This window comes from Nerophis ophidion, linkage group LG11 (genome assembly GCF_033978795.1).
Source record: "Nerophis ophidion isolate RoL-2023_Sa linkage group LG11, RoL_Noph_v1.0, whole genome shotgun sequence".
In the NCBI taxonomy this organism is placed as follows: Eukaryota; Metazoa; Chordata; class Actinopteri; order Syngnathiformes; family Syngnathidae; genus Nerophis; species Nerophis ophidion.
In genome coordinates, this window is record NC_084621.1 from 17,594,734 (window position 1) to 17,614,821 (window position 20,088).

Consider the following 20,088-nt stretch of genomic DNA (forward strand, 5'->3'; position numbering starts at 1 on the left):
CGAACTTTTACCGGGAGGGCATTCCAGAGTACTGGAGCCCGAAATGAAAACGCTCTATAGCCCGCAGACTTTTTTTGGGCTTTGGGAATCACTAATAAGCCGGAGTCCTTTGAACGCAGATTTCGTGCCGGGACATATGGTACAATACAATCGGCATCCTTAATATTGATGATGAAATGATTGATATTGATGAGAAATATGATGGCATCATTGATATTGATGATGACATCATTGATATTGATGAGAAAGATGATGACATCATTTGTATTGATGATGACATTGATATTGATGAGAAAGATGATGACCTCATTGATATTGATGATGACATCATTGATATTGATGAGAAAGATGGTGACATTAATATTGATGATGAAATGATTGATATTGATGAAAAAGATGATGGCATCATTGATATTGATGAGAAAGATGGCATCATTAATATTGATGATGAAATGATTGATATTGATGAGAAATATGATGGCATCATTGATATTGATGATGACATCATTGATATTGATGAGAAAGATGATGACCTCATTGATATTGATGATGACATCATTGATATTGAAAAAGATGGTGACATTGATATTGATGATGAAATTATTGATATTGATGAAAGAGATGATGACATCATTGGTATTGATGATGACATCATTGGTATTGATGATGATATCATTGATATTGATTAGAAAGATGATGACATTGGTATTGATGATGACCTCATTGATATTGATGATGACATTGATATTGATGAGAAAGATGGTGACATTAATATTGATGATGAAATGATTGATATTGATGAAAAAGATGATGACATCATTGATATTGATGATGACATGATTGATAATGATGAGAAAGATGATGACATCATTGATATTGATGATGACATCATTGATATTAATGATGAAATGATTGATATTGATGAGAAAGATGCTGACATCATTGATATTGATGATGAAATGATTGATATTGATGAAAAAGATGATGACATTGATATTGATGAGAAACATGATGAGGAAATGATTGATACTGATGGGAAAGATGATGACATCATTAATATTGATGAGAAAGATGATGACATCATTGATTTTGATGATGACATCATTGATATTGATGAGAAAGATGATGAAAAATGTCTGCGAGATGATTTAGTAAACCAGTTGTCGGACAAGATGAAGATGATTCATTTCACATTTTCAACAACTCCAAATCAACTCGAGCTCCGGTATCGGCGTCGACCCCTGGATCGCCACGGCCCCTATTAATGGTGGAGGCGCACAGGTGCGCGCACGGAGCTCACCTGTGCGCCTGACGTCATGCTGCTCCTGTGCGGCGTCTTCCTGCTGTGCTGCCGTGTCGCCGCGGGGGGTCCGCCCCGGCCCGGGAGCCGCTCTCCGGGGGTCCAGGAGGACGTGCGCCAGTCCCCGGGGGTCCAGGAGCAGGCGCGTCTCCTGCCGGTGTTCCGCCACTCTCGCCGGCCTCTTGTGGCCAAAGAGCTGCTGCGACCTTCTCCTCGCCGCCGCACGCCACTTCCCGCCCAGCTCGCCGCGCTCTTCTTCCCGCGGGAAAGTCCGGGCCGGAAGTGGCCGCCGGCTGCCAGAGTGCGTCCGGTGGAGGTTTGGTGCGGCGCGGAGGAAGTCCTGCTCCGCCTGGACCGCCGGCAGCTGCGCGCTTGGCCCGTTCCGGCTCGGTTCCGTTTGGGTTCTTGTCAGGCCGCCAACGTGACCTCGGACTTTGTCTGGTTCCGGTTCGCCCTCACGGACTGTGGCGCCAAATCTCAGGTATGTTTCTCCGCCTGGCCGCTAGAGGCGCTATCTGCCACCGATGGGACGTTCGTTTGAGTGGTGGGAGTCGGCTCTTTCGACTTGGCTCCCTAAGAAGAAGCGACTCCTCATGAAGTTCACGCTTTCGCTCTCATATTGTGGCCTCGTTTAACAAGTATTAACTTTTTGTCTGGTGAAAAACTCTTTAGCGTCGAGTGTGTTTGCCAAGGTTGTGTGGACAAGCGGTAGGAATTTGGCTGCATGATTGTGGTGCATTTATTCTGATCCCTTCCAACTTTCCACCGTTCAATCAAACTCCATGTCCGAAATTCCATAAACATACCTTATATTTTTACCTATTATGTTTTTAATAATATTAACTTTTTATAATACTACTTTATGAAAAAGTGTTTTCAAGAAGGTAATAACATTGAAAACATTCTGTAACATCAAAATAATAATATTCTTGTATATCAGGGGTCGGCAACCCGCGGCTCTTTAGCGCCGCCCTAGTGGCTCTCTGGAGCTTTTTCAAAAATGTATGGAAAAAGATGAGGGGGGAAATTATAAAAAATATATATTTTTTGTTTTATTATAGTTTCTGTAGGACGACAAACATGACACGAACCTGCCTAATTGTTATAAAGCACATTGTTTATATTAAACATGCCTCACTGATTTGAGTATTTGGCAAGCGCCGTTTTGTCCTACTAATTTTGGCGGTCCTTGAACTCACCCTAGTTTGTTTACATGTACAACTTTCTAAGACGTGTTTTATGCCACTTCTTTTCCGTCTCATTTTGTCCACCAAACTTTTAACGTTGTGCGTGAATGCACAAAGGTGAGTTTTGTTGACGTTATTGACTTGTGTGGAGTGATAATCAGACATATTTGGTCACTGCATGACTGCAAGCTAACTGATGCTAACATGCTATTTAGGCTAGCTGTATGTACATATTGCATCATTATGTCTCATTTGTAGCTATATTTCAGCTCATTTAGTTTCCTTTAAGTCATCTTAATTCAATTTATATCTCATGACACATTATCTGTATGTAATACGGCTTTTATTTTTTGCGGCTCCAGACATATTTGTTTTTGTATTTTTGGTTCAAAATGGCTCTTTCAACATTTTAGGTTGCCGACCCCTGGCATATATGATCATAATCAATATTCTTCTATATATGATCATAATAATTTATATATGATCATAGTCAATACTGAAGTATTCAAGAAGATGAAAGCAACAATATTGTGATCAATATTCTTGCAAAGTGACGTCATTATGTCATGAATTTTTGTGCATAATTTCCATCCATTTTCTGCCGCTTGTCCCTTTTTAAGGTAGAATTTTGGATGGATGCTTCTTGACATGATGTCATAACCATTTCTTCTTCATAAAACACTTCTATTCAACAACATCATCGCTCAAATCAATAGCATTGATCATAAGAGTGATATAATGGACCATAAAAGTGTAGGAAATCAATAATGAAAGCAATATAATGGATGATAAAAGTGATATAATGATGATAAAAGTGATCCATAATGGATGATAAAGGTGACATAATCAATAATGAAAGTAATGGATGATAAAAGTGATATAATGATGATTAGTGATATAATCAATAATGGATGATAAAGGTGACATAATCAATAATGAAAGCAATATCATTGATGATAAAAGTGATACAATAAAAATGGATCATGAGTGATATAATCAATAATGAAAGCATTATAATGATGATAAAAGTGATATAATCAATAATGAAAGTGATATAATCAATAATGAAAGTGATATAATGATCATAAAAGTGATATAATGAGGATGAAAGTGTCCTAATCAATAATGAAAGCAAAATAATGATAAAAGTGATATAATCCATAATGGATGATAAAGGTGACATAAACAATAATGAAAGCAATATAATGATCAGAGTGATATAATCAATAATGCATGATAGAAGTGATATAATCAATAATGAAAGCAATATGATGGATGATAAAAGTGATATAATCAATAATGGGTGATAAAGATGACAAACAATAATGAAAGCAATATAATGATGATAAAAGTGATATAATCAAAAATGCATGATAAAGGTGATATACTGTAATCAATGAAAGCAATAAAATGGATGATGAAAGTGATATAATCAATAATGGATGATAGAGGTGATATAATCAATAATGAAAGCAATAAATCCATCCATCCATTTTGGATGATAAAAGTGATATAATCAACAATGGATGATGAAGGTGATATAATCAATAATGTAAGCAATACAATGGATGATAAAAGTGATATGATCAATAATGAAAGCAATATAATGATGATAAAAGTGATATAATGATAATAAAAGTGATATAATCAATAATGGATGATAAAGGTGACATAATCAATAATGAAAGCAATATAATGATGATAAAAGTGATATAATGATAATAAAAGTGATATAATCAATAATGCATGATAAAGGTCATATACCATAATCAATAATAAAAGCGATATAATGGATGATAAAGGTGACATAATCAATAATGAAAGCAATATAATGATGATAAAAGTGATATAATGATAATAAAAGTGATATAATCAATAATGGATGATGTGGTCCTGATGTCTTCATCTGACCGGGATCTTTAGCTCTCACTGGATCGGTTCGCAGCCGAGTGTGAAGCGACTGGAATGAGAATCAGCACCTCCAAGTCCAAGTCCATGGTTCTCGCCCGGAAAAGGGTGGAGTGCCATCTCCGGGTTGGGGAGGAGACCCTGCCCCAAGTGGAGGAGTTCAAGTACCTAGGAGTCTTGTTCACGAGTGAGGGAAGAGTGGATCGTGAGATCGACAGGCGGATCGGTGCGGCGTCTTCAGTAATGCGGACGTTGTATCGATCCGTTGTGGTGAAGAAGGAGCTGAGCCGGAAGGCAAAGCTCTCAATTTACCGGTCGATCTACGTTCCCATCCTCACCTATGGTCATGAGCTTTGGGTCATGACCGAAAGGATAAGATCACGGGTACAAGCGGCCGAAATGAGTTTCCTCCGCCGGGTGGCGGGTCTCTCCCTTAGAGATAGGGTGAGAAGCTCTGTCATCCGGGAGGAACTCAAAGTAAAGCCGCTGCTCCTCCACATCGAGAGGAGCCAGATGAGGTGGTTCGGTTATCTGGTCAGGATGCCACCCGAACGCCTCCCTAGGGAGGTGTTTAGGGCATGTCCAGCTGGTAGGAGGCCACGGGGAAGACCCAGGACACGTTGGGAAGACTATGTCTCCCGGCTGGCCTGGGAACGCCTCGGGATCCCCGGGAAGAGCTGGACGAAGTGGCTGGAGATAGGGAAGTCTGGGCTTCCCTGCTTAGGCTGCTGCCCCCGCGACCCGACCTCGGATAAGCGGAAGATGATGGATGGATGGATGGATGGATGGATGATAAAGGTGACATAATCAATAATGAAAGCAATGTAAGGATGATAAAAGTGATACAATCAATAATGCATGATAAAGGTGATATACCGTAATCAATAATAAAAGCGATATAATGGATGATAAAAGTGATATAATCAATAATGAAAGTGATATAATGGGTGATAAGTCATATAATCAATAATGGATCATAAGTTATATAATCAATAATGAAAGCAATATAATGATGATAAAAGTGATATAATGAGTGATACAAGTTATATAATGGGTGATAAAAGTGATATAATCAATAAAATGCTACTAACAAGGTTGTTGTGTTGCAGGTGTTTGCTGCTCAGCTGGTGTATACTTTTACTTTGTACTACACGCCTCCACCACAACTACATGTACTGCGGGTACTACCTTTTGTACTTCCCATCCACTGCCGATACAACAGGTAATACTACAACTTGTACTACATCAACCTAACCAGTACTTTGTGTACACAACTATGTACTTTGTGTGCACTGGTGTGCACAACTATACTTTTTGCGTACAAGTATGTGCTTTGTGTGTACTGGTGTACACAACTATGTATTTTGTCCACACAAGAATGTACTTTGTGTGTACAACTATGTACTTTGTCCACACAAGTATGTACTTTGTGTATACTGGTGTGCACAAGTATGTCCTGTGTGTGCATGGCAGTGTGTAGTACAGTGCAGTTGTACCACACTGTACTGTGAAGGTAACATTGTAGTACTGTGCAGTAATGAAAGTACTGTGTTTCAGGTTCCATTACTCCTACAAGGTGGGCTTCACACCTGAACTCCAGCAGGTGACCTTCAAGAAGACCATCAGAAGTCAGCTGACCTTCAGCCTGAAAGTCTGCACAGGTGACAAGTGTGTGTTGTTGCCAGATGTATTTGTCCAGAGTCAAGTGTGTGTCGTTGCCAGATGTATTTGTCTAGAGTCAAGTGTGTGTTGTTGCCAGATGTATTCGTCTAGAGTCAAGTGTGTGTTGTTGCCAGATGTATTTGTCTAGAGTCAAGTGTGTGTTGTTGCCAGATGTATTTGTCTAGAGTCAAGTGTGTGTTGTTGCCAGATGTATTCGTCTGGAGTCAAGTGTGTGTTGTTGCCAGATGTATTTGTCTGGAGTCAAGTGTGTGTTGTTGCCAGATGTATTCGTCTGGAGTCAAGTGTGTGTTGTTGCCAGATGTATTTGTCTGGAGTCAAGTGTGTGTTGTTGCCAGATGTATTCGTCTGGAGTCAAGTGTGTGTTGTTGCCAGATGTATTCGTCTGGAGTCTAGTGTGTGTTGTTGCCAGATGTATTTGTCTAGAGTCAAGTGTGTGTTGTTGCCGGATGTGTTCGTCTAGAGTCAAGTGTGTGTTGTTGCCGGATGTGTTCGTCTAGAGTCAAGTGTGTGTTGTTGCCAGATGTATTCGTCCGGAGTCAAGTGTGTGTTGTTGCCAGATGTATTTGTCTGGAGTCAAGTGTGTGTTGTTGCCGGATGTGTTCGTCTAGAGTCAAGTGTGTGTTGTTGCCAGATGTATTTGTCTGGAGTCAAGTGTGTGTTGTTGCCAGATGTATTCGTCTGGAGTCAAGTGTGTGTTGTTGCCAGATGTATTCGTCTGGAGTCTAGTGTGTGTTGTTGCCAGATGTATTTGTCTGGAGTCAAGTGTGTGTTGTTGCCAGATGTATTCGTCTGGAGTCAAGTGTGTGTTGTTGCCAGATGTATTCGTCTGGAGTCTAGTGTGTGTTGTTGCCAGATGTATTTGTCTAGAGTCAAGTGTGTGTTGTTGCCGGATGTGTTCGTCTAGAGTCAAGTGTGTGTTGTTGCCGGATGTGTTCGTCTAGAGTCAAGTGTGTGTTGTTGCCAGATGTATTCGTCTGGAGTCAAGTGTGTGTTGTTGCCAGATGTATTCGTCCGGAGTCAAGTGTGTGTTGTTGCCAGATGTATTTGTCTAGAATCAAGTGTGTGTTGTTGCCAGATGTGTTCGTCTGGAGTCAAGTGTGTGTTGTTGCCAGATGTGTTCGTCTAGAGTCAAGTGTGTGTTGTTGCCAGATGTGTTCGTCTAGAGTCAAGTGTGTGTTGTTGCCAGATATGTTCGTCTAGAGTCAAGTGTGTGTTGTTGCCAGATGTATTTGTCTAGAATCAAGTGTGTGTTGTTGCCAGATGTATTTGTCTAGAGTCAAGTGTGTGTTGTTGCCAGATGTATTTGTCTAGAGTCAAGTGTGTGTTGTTGCCAAATGTATTTGTCTAGAGTCAAGTGTGTGTTGTTGCCAGGTGTATTTGTCTAGAGTCAAGTGTGTGTTGTTGCCAGATGTATTTGTCTAGAGTCAAGTGTGTGTTGTTGCCAGATGTATTTGTCTAGAGTCAAGTGTGTGTTGTTGCCGGATGTATTTGTCTAGAGTCAAGTGTGTGTTGTTGCCGGATGTATTCGTCTGGAGTCAAGTGTGTGGTGTTGCCGGATGTATTCGTCTAGAGTCAAGTGTGTGTTGTTGCCGGATGTATTTGTCTAGAGTCAAGTGTGTGTTGTTGCCGGATGTATTTGTCTAGAGTCAAGTGTGTGTTGTTGCCGGATGTATTTGTCTAGAGTCAAGTGTGTGTTGTTGCCGGATGTATTTGTCTAGAGTCAAGTGTGTGTTGTTGCCGGATGTATTTGTCTAGAGTCAAGTGTGTGTTGTTGCCGGATGTATTTGTCTAGAGTCAAGTGTGTGTTGTTGCCGGATGTATTTGTCTAGAGTCAAGTGTGTGTTGTTGCCAGATGTATTTGTCTAGAGTCAAGTGTGTGTTGTTGCCAGATATATTTGTCTAGAGTCAAGTGTGTGTTGTTGCCAGATGTATTCGTCTGGAGTCAAGTGTGTGTTGTTGCCCGATGTATTTGTCTGGAGTCAAGTGTGTGTTGTTGCCAGATGTATTTGTCTAGAGTCAAGTGTGTGTTGTTGCCAGATGTATTTGTCTAGAATCAAGTGTGTGTTGTTGCCAGATGTGTTCGTCTGGAGTCAAGTGTGTGTTGTTGCCAGATGTGTTCGTCTAGAGTCAAGTGTGTGTTGTTGCCAGATGTGTTCGTCTGGAGTCAAGTGTGTGTTGTTGCCAGATGTACTTGTCTAGAGTCAAGTGTGTGTTGTTGCCAGATGTACTTGTCTAGAGTCAAGTGTGTGTTGTTGCCAGATATGTTTGTCTAGAGTCAAGTGTGTGTTGTTGCCAGATGTGTTTGTCTAGAGTCAAGTGTGTGTTGTTGCCAGATGTATTTGTCTAGAGTCAAGTGTGTGTTGTTGCCAGATGTATTTGTGTAGAGCCAAGTGTGTTGTTGCCAGATGTATTTGTCTAAAGTCAAGTGTGCGTTGTTGCCAGATGACTGGGAGTCCGTCCCGACCGACCACTCGTTTGTCTTGGGAGAATCTGTGAATTTTGTAGCTGAGAGCGGCCACATGTTGCCAGGTGAGCACCTCTCTGTGGACTCCTGCTACGTGACCAGCTCCAGCGAGCCCAACAGCGTGCCCAAAGTGGACGTCATCAGCAACTACGGGTGTGCACAAAAGTACTCCACAGTACCGTCCAGCACTGGCCTTCAGTCATGTGTGTGCTTGTCTTCTGGATTTGCAGATGTTTGACAGACAGTCTGAGGGTTGCCAGTTCCTCCAAGTTCTGGTCAAGGAAAGCCAACATGCTCAAGTTTTCAATCGATGCATTTCTCTTCAGAAACCTCTCCCAGGTAAGAACTGAATAGGGCTAAGGTGGATCTTTTTCAATTTGAAAGACTTCCATTTCAGTTGATAAACATTTCACAATTTAGACTTTCCGCCGTTGAACTCACACTTTCACTCCACAATCTTTCATACGAGGTGATCAGTTGGTCCACCAAGACCTCTAACCATCCATGTTCTTCCACTGACCTGGGTCCAGCTGGCAGGGCAGTAACTCAGACTGCCTGGTCTCTAGACTGCTCTTCCAGTTCCACTGGTCCCAGGCCAGTATTGAGTCATAGTCCCTCCACCGTGCCCTCGGTCTAGCCCTGGGCTTTCCCCTGGCTGGGCATGTCAGGAACATGTCACGCCGAGGAAGCATCAGAAGTAGATGGCGGAGTTAGGTCAACAGGCTCTTCTCAACTCTGATCAGAACTCCTCCGGGTTGACTGGACTCCTCAGCTTATCTTTCAGGGAGAGTCCAGCTATGCTTGAGGGTAGGAACGTAGATCGACTGGTACACCGAGAGCTTGCCTTCCGGCTCCGGTCTCTTCACCACGACTTGTCTCGGAGAGTGAACGCTTCACTGACCCGCCAGTCAGTCTCACTAACTAGTTTTGCCATGGATGAAGGCTCAAATGATTGTGCCTCGACCTGTAAGTCCATGCCAGGAAACCAACCGCTTCAGTGGTCAGATATCCAAACTGAAATATGCCACAAACATTGACGGACACAAAACGTGTCCCAACCTCAACCCTAACCCTAACTTTGTAGAAGAGAAGCGAGGGAAACAAAATTCCGATCATTTGTTTCTCGGACCAGAACGAAACACTGCCTAAACTACTCCGGGTTAGTCCTTTCCGATGGGTGTTCCTGACTGGATTTGAACTCTGTTTTGTCTAGGTACTGTACCTCCACTGTTCAATGTCTGTCGCTCTCACCATTTCCCACACATCCAAGTCCTGCAACTACAACAAATCTACTGGCAGGTAAGCCACACCCACATTCTAGTCCAAATACAGTATTTATGTCACCTCTGTGCTGGTGCCAGAGGTTGACAAGTTCCGGCAAGACGCATCTCACCTCGACAAACGACAAGGGCTCTGGAACCAGTCCTCTCCAGAGGACTTGGACTCTATTGCCAGAGGTGAGAGGCTAACAATTAGGGATGGAGCTGATCCGATCCCGTATTGATATTTGGCGCCGATTCCAGAGTAGATCACCGATCGGCAAATTCTGATACAACTCTGCCGATATTTCCGATTCATCGGCCCAGCATGTGTTTTAAGGTTCTCTGGTGTAATGAGTCAAACCGTGGAATGGAGTCGTGAGCTAAGGTGAGTCGAAATGAGTAATGACTCACCTCTGCCCAGGATTCCATTCCACAGTTTGCAGCGCTAAAGCTAACCCATCGAAACAAGTTCCGCAAAGCCGATAAAACGAGGAACCTGATCAGCGACTTGTGACTGGACTGGAAGACTGTTGTTTGCATTTTAGGAGATACAACCACAAACTTGGTCGATTTGGAACGGTGCTTAAACTGTTTCCCAACTAGTACTTACTTAGAAAAGGAGCACATTTTCTGTTGGGAAAACATTGCTTTTGAGTTCCTCCAGAACTTGATGTTGACCATATAGTCCTTTTGGATTAAAAAATATAGTGTCACTAAGTCATGCATTCAGAAATAGGAAATAAAATCCACAACTGATTGTCTAAATTATCAATCAATCAGTTTATTTATATAGCCCTAAATCCCAAATGTCTCAAAGGACTGCACAAACCACTACGACTACAACATCCTTGGAAAAACCCACATAAGGGCAAGGAGAACTCACACCCAGTGGGACGTCGGTGACAATGATGACTATGAGAACCTTGGAGAGGACCACAAATGTGGGCAACCTTGCAGAAGAATGCATTCATTTGGCACCAAAATGAGGCACCAGTAGGTGGTGCCTCATTTTGGTCTGGTGACTGCCGTTAGTGTTGGCACCGGTACCATCTGTTTGCAGGCCATTTAGTTCAACTCCTTTAGGACTTTCCGCTTTACCCAATGCTCGTGGGCTGTAGTTTTTGCCGCCTTCCATACATGAGCCAGCATACCAGAGTGTTCCCAACCAGTCTACGTGTCTTCTGTGGACTTGGAGAGGGCAAAGTGTCCCTTCACTAATCCTGTGGTGGATATTCCCGGAGTGTGGACCATAGGCGTGCCCACTGATGCAGACTCCACATGGATCCTTGGTCGTGAAGAGGCAGATTAGCTGTCAATTGACCGGTGGATCTTGGTTGTGACCAAGAGGACAAGATGACTCCGTAGGCTGGCTTGGCTCTGAGCAGCTCTATTATCTGCAGGGAACTGGGAGTAGAGCCACTGCTCCTCCACATCAAGAAGAACCACATGAGGTGGTAATAGAAATAGATTGAAAAAGTGGATAAGAAGTAGCGTGGTGGTCCATGGTGACTATAGAAGGTAATCTCTGTGAAGAATGGACCAAAGTCCCTGCTGACCAATTACCAAACCTTGTCCAGTTTGCTGGGAGAGGGTTGATATTTTAAGATGATTACAAATATCCTCAGGGCGCTTAATCCATCACAAGTTGACTGTTCAGTTTGGCTTCTCACCTAAGCAGCTGCCAATGACCAATGAGAACATCAGTTTTTAGTTGTCGCCCAGCCTCCACCTACCTGAATCAACTACAAGGGATTTCAAACAAGAAATGTTTAGAATCTTTCTGCGGCTGGAGAAGATTGTCTCGGACAGTCGAACCACGAACACTGGTGCTCCTCAGGGCTGTGTGATTTCCCCCTGGCTCTTCTCCCTGTATACAAACTGCTGCACCTCCAGTCACCAGTCAGTAAAGCTGCTGAAGTTTGCGGATGACACTACCCTCATCGGGCTCATCTCAGATGGCGATGAGTCCGCCTACACGAGAGAGGTGGACCGGCTGGCGTCCTGGTGCAGCCTCAACAACCTGGAGCTAAACGCACAGAAAACAGTGGAGATGATCATGGACTTCAGGAAAGTCACAGCCCCACCATCCCCCCCTCACCCTGATTGACTCTCCCACCCCCGTCTCCATCGTGGACTCTTCCGTTTCTTGGGCACCACCATCACCCAAGACTTCAATAGGGAGCCGACCATCAGCTCCCTCATCAAGAAGGCCCAACAGAGGATGTACTTCTTGCGGCAGCTGAGGAAACTGAAGGTACCGACCAAGATACTGGTGCAGTTTTATTCAGCCATCATCGAGTCCATCCTCACCTCCTCCATTATTGTGTGGTTCCCCGGCGCCACAGTCCAGGACAAGCCTCGATTGCAGCGCATCGTACGTGCTGCTGATAAGGTGATTGGCTGCAATCTCCCATCCCTCCAAGACCTGTTCTCCTCCAGGACCAGGAGGCGTGTGGGTTGGATCACAGCTGACTCTTCTCACCCTGGACACAAACTATTCTCCCCTCTCCCCTCATGCAGGAGACTACGGTCCATTCAGACCAGTTTTTACCCCTCGGCCATCAGACACATGAACTATTACAAGATCTGATAGTTCAGTTACAGCTCATCTTATTACCTACTATGTCTTATATGTCTTTTATGTTGCACGATTGCACCAAGAAAAATTCCTAGTTTGCGAACCCGCTCTCAAACATTGGCAATAAAAAGATTCTGATTCTGAGAAGTGGCTGTAAATGTTCCTTCTGTTTTGTGGCATCAGGTGGGAGGAACTGCAGGCACCGCCTTCAGTCTGCTCCTGTTGTAGTTCCACATGTGGGGACCTGCAGGACTGTGAGTACTATTCCACTTTCATCCACAGCAGCGATGCTCAACACCAATCGCAAAGACCCACATTCTAACATTTCTATGTCTGTTTGTTATTATTACATGATAATTTTGTTTAAAGCAAAACATGCATTGTAATATCAGGTAAAAAATCCATTTTGACACAATTCCAAATAGTCCTCTGTAAAACATCCAAAGCCGATAGAGCGAAAGTTTGAGGTAGAAGAGTCTCTGCTTCCAACGAGCTGGATGGACAGTCTTGTCTTTGGTGTTGGGCCACCTTTCATAAGGGCTTTATTGGCAACCACGCCCTCTGGTGGTGGATCAACCACATCAGATACTGTGGTGACTTAGTTTGAAGGAGGTCTGTTCCTGTTGCGTGGAGCCACACCCACCTGGGCCATCCAACCACCTGGACCATTTTCAGTCCTCCTGGTCGTGGTGATCTGCAACTCTTTGTTTATTCAAGACATTCCACCTTAGTGGACTTTAGCTATGGAGGGTGTGTCCCCTGGGGGCGGTCACTACAGAACTGCTGCCCTGGCCAGGCGTGACGTGGGAACGACTGCTCTGCGTGCCAACCAGTTATCTGTTTGCCATTGTGCAAAAGGTGTTTGGAGGCCACTGGTCCTGTGGAATGAGGAAATCTCTGAGCCAGAAATGTCGTCGGCACAGCGTCGGGTTGGGTTTAGGTTTAACATGGATGGTATTCAGAGGGATTTGAAAGAAATGTATGCTGTGCCATGCTTTTGGGTAAGGATTGTTGGTTTTTCATAAACAGGATCAAGTTTGCCTTTCGGGATTTAGTTCTTAGAGGGGACCAGCTTTTGTCTGAGGGAGTCACCAGATTTGTAATGTTTGATGTCTTGTCAAAACCACTTGGTGTTTCTCTCATAAACCGACCGCCACGTTTTCACCTGAAGTTTCTATCTAAGGTTTTTGTTTTGTATGGTAGCTGACTGGTCAGAGCAGCATTTGACCACTGCCAGGGGACACGCCCACCAAAGGCTAGACTAAGGAAACTGCACACCTAAAATGTACAACTGAGGCCTTTTGGATAAAAGATGAAACAAGTCCAATTGTGTTCATTCAACCCTGGCTGATTACTGTCAACAAGACTCTAACCAGTGGTGTGGCAGCAAGGCCTTCTCTGCTGGACTAATATACCGTATTTCCTTGTATTGCCGCCGGGGGGCTAATTAATTTAAAACCTCTTCTCACTCCGGCGTTTACCAAAGGCATGCGGTAAATTTAGGCCTGCGCTTGTAAATTTGAATGTGATGTAAGGAAACCATCATGAAAAGCACATTTAATGAAAAATACTTTATTATGGTCCTACCTTTACTTATAAATAAAGTCAATGCGCAGCTACTTTTGATCAAAAGCATCGATAACTTGTTTATAGAAGTCTTCCTTATCTTTCTTCAGTTTTAAAAGTCTCTCTGTCTCGATGGAGATCTTCCTTTTTGTTACCTCCTGCTTTGATTGAAAGTCCAGTTTAGAAAACTGTTTTATTTTAGATATGTAATCCTCCATGTTAAAAGTGCAAGCGAGAGGAAAAACTAAACAATCGCTGCTCACTCTTGCTGCTTGTTGTCACTTCTTCTGCAGCCGAGTAGTCGCAAGAAGGATCACTAGCGCCCTCTACCGCCAGGAGGCGGGAGTCATTTAACGACTCATATTTGACACACGCAGCTACGGTATATTAATAAAACATAGCTGCTTACTGTTCTTTTTAGCTTATTCAATAGCTTGGACCTTAAATCCTACTGAATAGCTCTTAATCTTCTTCCCTCTATGCGATTTCAAATGATTGAAATCAGCCTCCTCCATTTTGAAAATGATGACAGGGGAAGTGTCACTCATGACGTGACGAGTTTGACCGGTGGAAAATCTAGGCATATGCTAATTATTTGGCGAAACGAGTTTGACCCGGCGAAAATTCTAGACGTGCGCTAATAAAAATAATATTTTGCGAAACGAGTTTGACCCGGCGTTAATGCTAAGCATGCGCTAATTATTTTGCGAAACGAGTTTGACCCGGCAGCAATTCTAGGCAGGAGCATACTATATACCCGGCGGCAATTCAAGGAAATACGGTACGCAGAAATCATAATTAAATATAAAACTCATTTTTTATTGACTTTCCCTAAATATGTAAAATATTCATATTGTCTTCATGTCATATTATTCTCCTTCCTTCCAGTGTTGTTGTTTTTACTTTTACTTTGTATTCAAAATCTGCTTTCACAATCAACAATCTGTGTGCACTGTAAGTGAACGGCCACATACAGTTGATAGACAGTTGCTATAGCCAATCAGATCACCAGTTGTTGTCGAATAGTATTTCATTTTTTTACTTTTAATGTTTTTTGCAATTGTAATTTTGACAGTAGCACATAAGATATGTTTTAATTGCTGATGCCTTTTAATGGCTTTTTAAATGTGCCAGAAAATAACCCATTTTGTACACTGTTGATGTGCCTTAAAGGCCTACTGAAATGAGATTTTCTTATTTAAACGGGGATAGCAGGTCTATTCTATGTGTCATACTTGATCATTTCCCGATATTGCCATATTTTTGCTGAAAGGATTTAGTAGAGAACATCGACGAAAAAGTTCGCAATTTTTGGTCGCTCATAAAAAAGCCTTGCCTGTACCGGAAGTAGCAGACGATGTGCGCGTGACGTCACGGGTTGTGGAGCTCATTACTTCCTCACATTGTTTACAATCATGGCCACCAGCAGCTAGAGCGATTCGGACTGAGAAAGCGAAAATTTCCCCATAAATTTGAGCGAGGATGAAAGACTCGTGGATGAGGATAGTGAGAGTGAAGGACTAGTAGAGGAAAAAAAAAAAAAGACGAGGGCAGTGGGAGCGATTCAAATGTTATTAGACACATTTACTAGGATAATTCTGGAAAAGTGTTTTGGTGAGATTATATAGTCAAACCTGAAAGTCGGAGGGGTGTGGTGACCGCCAGTGTCTCTGAGGGAAGCAATGGCGGAGCCAGGAAAGTCGCATCTGCCTCTTTTGACAGTTGCAGGAGGAACAACACAAGCTCCGCTCATGTTTACGGTAAGAGCCAACTTATTACCACATTTTTCTCACCGAAACCTGCCGGTTGACATGTGGTAGAGAACCATGTTCCCTTGACCGCTTTGTTCCATATTAAATCTTCACAACAAACAAAGAAACACCGGCTGTGTTTGTGTTGCTACAGCCGGCTGCAGTACACCGCTTTCCACCAACATCTTTCTTCTTTGTCGTCTCCATTATTAATTGTACAAATTGCAAAAGATTCAGATGTCCAGAATACTGTTTAATTATGCGATAAAAACAGACTACTTTGAGTCTTGATCGGTGCTGGGTAACGTCACATGCACGCGTCATCATTCCGCGATGTTTTTAATAGGATACCTTGCGGTAAATTTAAAATTGCAATTTAGTAAACTAAACCGGCCGTATCGGCATGTGTTGCAATGTTAATATTTTCATCATTGATATATAAACTATCAGACTGCGTGGTCGCTAGTAGTGGGTTTTAGTAGGCCTTTAATGCCCAGTAAATGTGTTTCTGTATAGTATTTCTCCAGCAATGGTCATGTAGGGACATCAATGATGGTATTTTGAGAGGTAATCATTGAAGTGGGACATCACTGAAAGCCTAGGTGGGAAACTCAGGGCCCGCCACCGTCTCTTAAAGGGGAACATTATCACCAAACCTATGCAAGCGTCAATATATACCTTGATGTTGCAGAAAAAAAGACCATGTAATTTTTTAACCGATTTCCGAACTCTAAATGGGTGAATTTTGGCGAATTAAACGCCTTTCTGTTTATCGGTCTTGTAGCGATGACTTCAGAACGTGACGTCACCGAGGTAACACACCCGCCATTTTCATTTTCACATTACAAACACCGGGTCTCAGCTCTGTTATTATCCGTTTTTTCGACTATTTTTTGGAACCTTGGAGACATCATGCCTCGTCGGAGGGTGTAACAACACTAACAGGGAGGGATTCAAGTTGCACCACTGGCAAGAAATCTGCCGCCAGACCCCCATTGAATGTGCCGGAGTGTCTGCACATTTTTCCGGAGATGCTAAGACAGACATGGCACAGAGATGTATGGATAACCTGCAGATGCATTTGCAACGATAAAGTCAACGAAATCACAAAGGTGAGTTTTGTTGATGTCGTTGACTTATGTGCTAATCAGACATATTTTGGTCGCAGCATGACTGCCAGCTAATCGATGCTAACATGCTACGCTAATCGATGCTAACATGCTATTTACGCCAGCTGTATGTACATTTGAAACTAGATACCCACATTTAATGCGAAACAAACACTTACCAATCGACGGATTTAAGTTGCTCCAGTGTCACAAGATGCGAAAGTCCTGATCGTTTGGTCCGCACATTTTACCGGCGATGCTAATAAGGCAGCCATGCTATGGGCCACTTCATTAGGTACACCCACGCTATGGCCGAATAGCGTCAATAGCTATTCGCTCAATAGCTTCAGTTTCTTCTTCAATTTCGTTTTCGCTATCTGCCTCCATACTCCGACCATCCGTTTCAATACATGCGTAATCTGTTGAATCGCTTAAGACGCTGAAATCCGAGTCTGAATCTGAGCTAATGTCGCTATATCTTGCTGTGGTAACCGCCATGTTGTTTGTATTGGCAGCCCTGTATGACGTCACAGGGAAATGGACAGTCGCATCGCTAATAGCGAAAATCAAGGACTTTAAAGCTTTTTTTAGGGATATTCCGGGAGGTGTAAAATTTTGAAAAAAACTTAGAAAAATAAAACAAGCCACTGGGAAGTGATTTTTATTGTTTTTAACCCTTTTGAAATTGTGATAATGTTCCCCTTTAACGGATGTTGTGGCTGGTGGTGAAAGTTATTTGGCATCACCTGAGGGTAGCTGCTCGCTTCTTTTCTATGGCCAACAAGTAAGCATTTGTCACCATGTTCAGGTTTTGAGATTTGACTGTTTTTGTTTCCACCCCACCCTTAGCTGTGAAGAACATTGTCAGCAGTCCTGGCTGGCGGACTCGCCGACAAGATGACCCCAGCATGAAGGTGATCTCTTCTCAGGGCAAGGAAAGGGTGGACCAGGAAGAGGAAAAGGGAAAAAAAGTGGACCTTATAATGCTGGACACTTCCTGGATGGAGACGGATTATAAAACCGAGGAGATCATTGAAGGAGACCAAGAACCGAGGCTGGAGATGATTGAAAGAGACCAAGAACCAAGGCTGAACACACTCATCAACAACGATGGCACAACTTACAAGCAGGGACGGAAGGAAAAACAACACACTGACGACCAACAAATGGAACCAACACCAGATCCCGGGGTTATGTTGGATCAGGGGAAGAAGGCCACCACTGGTTGGATGGACAACAGAACACAGAATCCCAATATTCTTGGGGATCTTGGCTCTGCGGGAAACATTTCCTCTAATGTGATTTCCCGTGAGGAGCTGTGCTCTAATATTGATACAAACAGCTGCCCGCCCACAGGTGATGGATTCGAGGGTACAAACGGGCAGAACACGGAGGAAATAAACTTTCCTGCCTCAACTGAGATCCCACCTGTGTCAAACATGTTGGACAACAGTCAGTCTACTATTGCGTCCTTGGACAGAGCTTTAGACGAGTCACCAGAGCCAACAGACTACGTTGGCAGTAAAGACCTAGACGGACTTAACGAATGGTTTCAAAGTCGACAGATCAGAGGTTTGGAACGGGACCAGTTGGCCCAGTTCAGACAGCCGATGTGTGTTGAAGGCTTGCTTGAGCAGACTGATTGTATTTCTGAAAGTGAAGAAGGTGAAGTTCTCCACCGTGGCAGCTTGGATGTGGCAGGCAAGACAAGTGAAGAACGGAACCAGTACTTTGCTGCCGGACCAGGTTTGACAGTTTCGGAGGAAGTTCTGGACAAGCCACAACACTCTGCTGTGGTAATCATTACAAGTGGGATGGAAGAGAGCGGCTACATACCTGAGCAGGTGTGGCGCTAGAAAACTTTGGACTATCGTGGACAGAATGTAGACTTTTTGATTGTGTACGTGCTCGGGTGTTCACTTCTCAAAACACAACTAGTGAACATCTTAAGAATATAAACACTTTCAATGCCAGAAAGTCACCTGTGTTGTTTATTGCAATCAACCACCAATTAATCTCACTTTAATTGCTTTTTTCATGGGGAGCAATAAATATGCAGTAAAATCCCACAGTGTCCTCAAAGTGCAGAGCTGATGCACCTGTACACCTGGCGCACCTGCACCTTGAATGAATGAATGAAATCCTGCACAACTGGCGCGTCCTGTACCTTCTCTGGCGCGTCCTGTACCTTCTCTGGCGCGTCCTGTACCTTCTCTGGCGCCTTCTGTACATTCTCTGGCGCCTCCTGTACATTCTCTGGCGCCTCCTGTACATTCTCTGGCGCCTCCTGGACCTTCTCGGACGCGTCCTGGACCTTCTCGGACGCGTCCTGCACCTTCTCTGACGCGTTCTGTACCTTCTCTGGGCCATCCGGTACCTTCTCTGACGCGTCTTGTACCTTCTCTGGCGCATCCTCTACCTTCTCTGGCGCGTCTTGGACCTTCTCTGATGCGTCCTGGACCTTCTCTGATGCGTCCTGGGCCTTCTCTGACGCGTCCTGGGCCTTCTCTGGCGCGTCCTGGACTTTCTCTGGCGCGTCCTGGACCTTCTCTGGCGCGTCCTGGACCTTCTCTGGCGCGTCCTGGACCTTCTCTGGCGCGTCCTGGACCTTCTCTGGCGCGTCCTGGACCTTCTCTGGCGCGTCCTGGACCTTCTCTGGCGCGTCCTGGACCTTCTCTGGCGCGTCCTGGACCTTCTCTGGCGCGTCCTGGACCTTCTCTGGCGAGTCCTGTACCTTCTCTGGCGCATCCTGGACCTTCTTTGGCCCGTCCGGTACCTTCTCTGACGCGTCCTGGACCTTCTCTGGCGCGTCCTGGACCTTCTCTGGCGCCTCCTGTACATTCTCTGGCGCCTCCTGGACCTTCTCGGACGCGTCCTGGACCTTCTCGGACGCGTCCTGCACCTTCTCTGACGCGTTCTGTACCTTCTCTGGGCCATCCGGTACCTTCTCTGACGCGTCTTGTACCTTCTCTGGCGCATCCTCTACCTTCTCTGGCGCGTCTTGGACCTTCTCTGATGCGTCCTGGACCTTCTCTGATGCGTCCTGGGCCTTCTCTGACGCGTCCTGGGCCTTCTCTGGCGCGTCCTGGACTTTCTCTGGCGCGTCCTGGACCTTCTCTGGCGCGTCCTGGACCTTCTCTGGCGCGTCCTGGACCTTCTCTGGCGCGTCCTGGACCTTCTCTGGCGCGTCCTGGACCTTCTCTGGCGCGTCCTGGACCTTCTCTGGCGCGTCCTGGACCTTCTCTGGCGCGTCCTGGACCTTCTCTGGCGAGTCCTGTAC

General features: G+C 44.3%; 1 protein-coding gene across 1 annotated transcript; it reads left to right on the forward strand.

Annotated features, from left to right (window-relative positions):
* Positions 1–1,282: 1,282 nt before the first annotated feature.
* zp3d.1 (zona pellucida glycoprotein 3d tandem duplicate 1) lies at positions 1,283–18,789 on the forward strand. The gene is made up of 8 exons (XM_061915187.1): positions 1,283–1,781; positions 5,505–5,617; positions 5,953–6,056; positions 8,521–8,695; positions 8,773–8,881; positions 9,756–9,841; positions 12,566–12,636; positions 17,658–18,789. Exons 1-8 carry the CDS (start codon positions 1,317–1,319, stop codon positions 18,662–18,664), a joined length of 2,130 nt encoding a protein of 709 aa, XP_061771171.1. The 5' UTR covers positions 1,283–1,316; the 3' UTR covers positions 18,665–18,789.
* Positions 18,790–20,088: the final 1,299 nt, after the last annotated feature.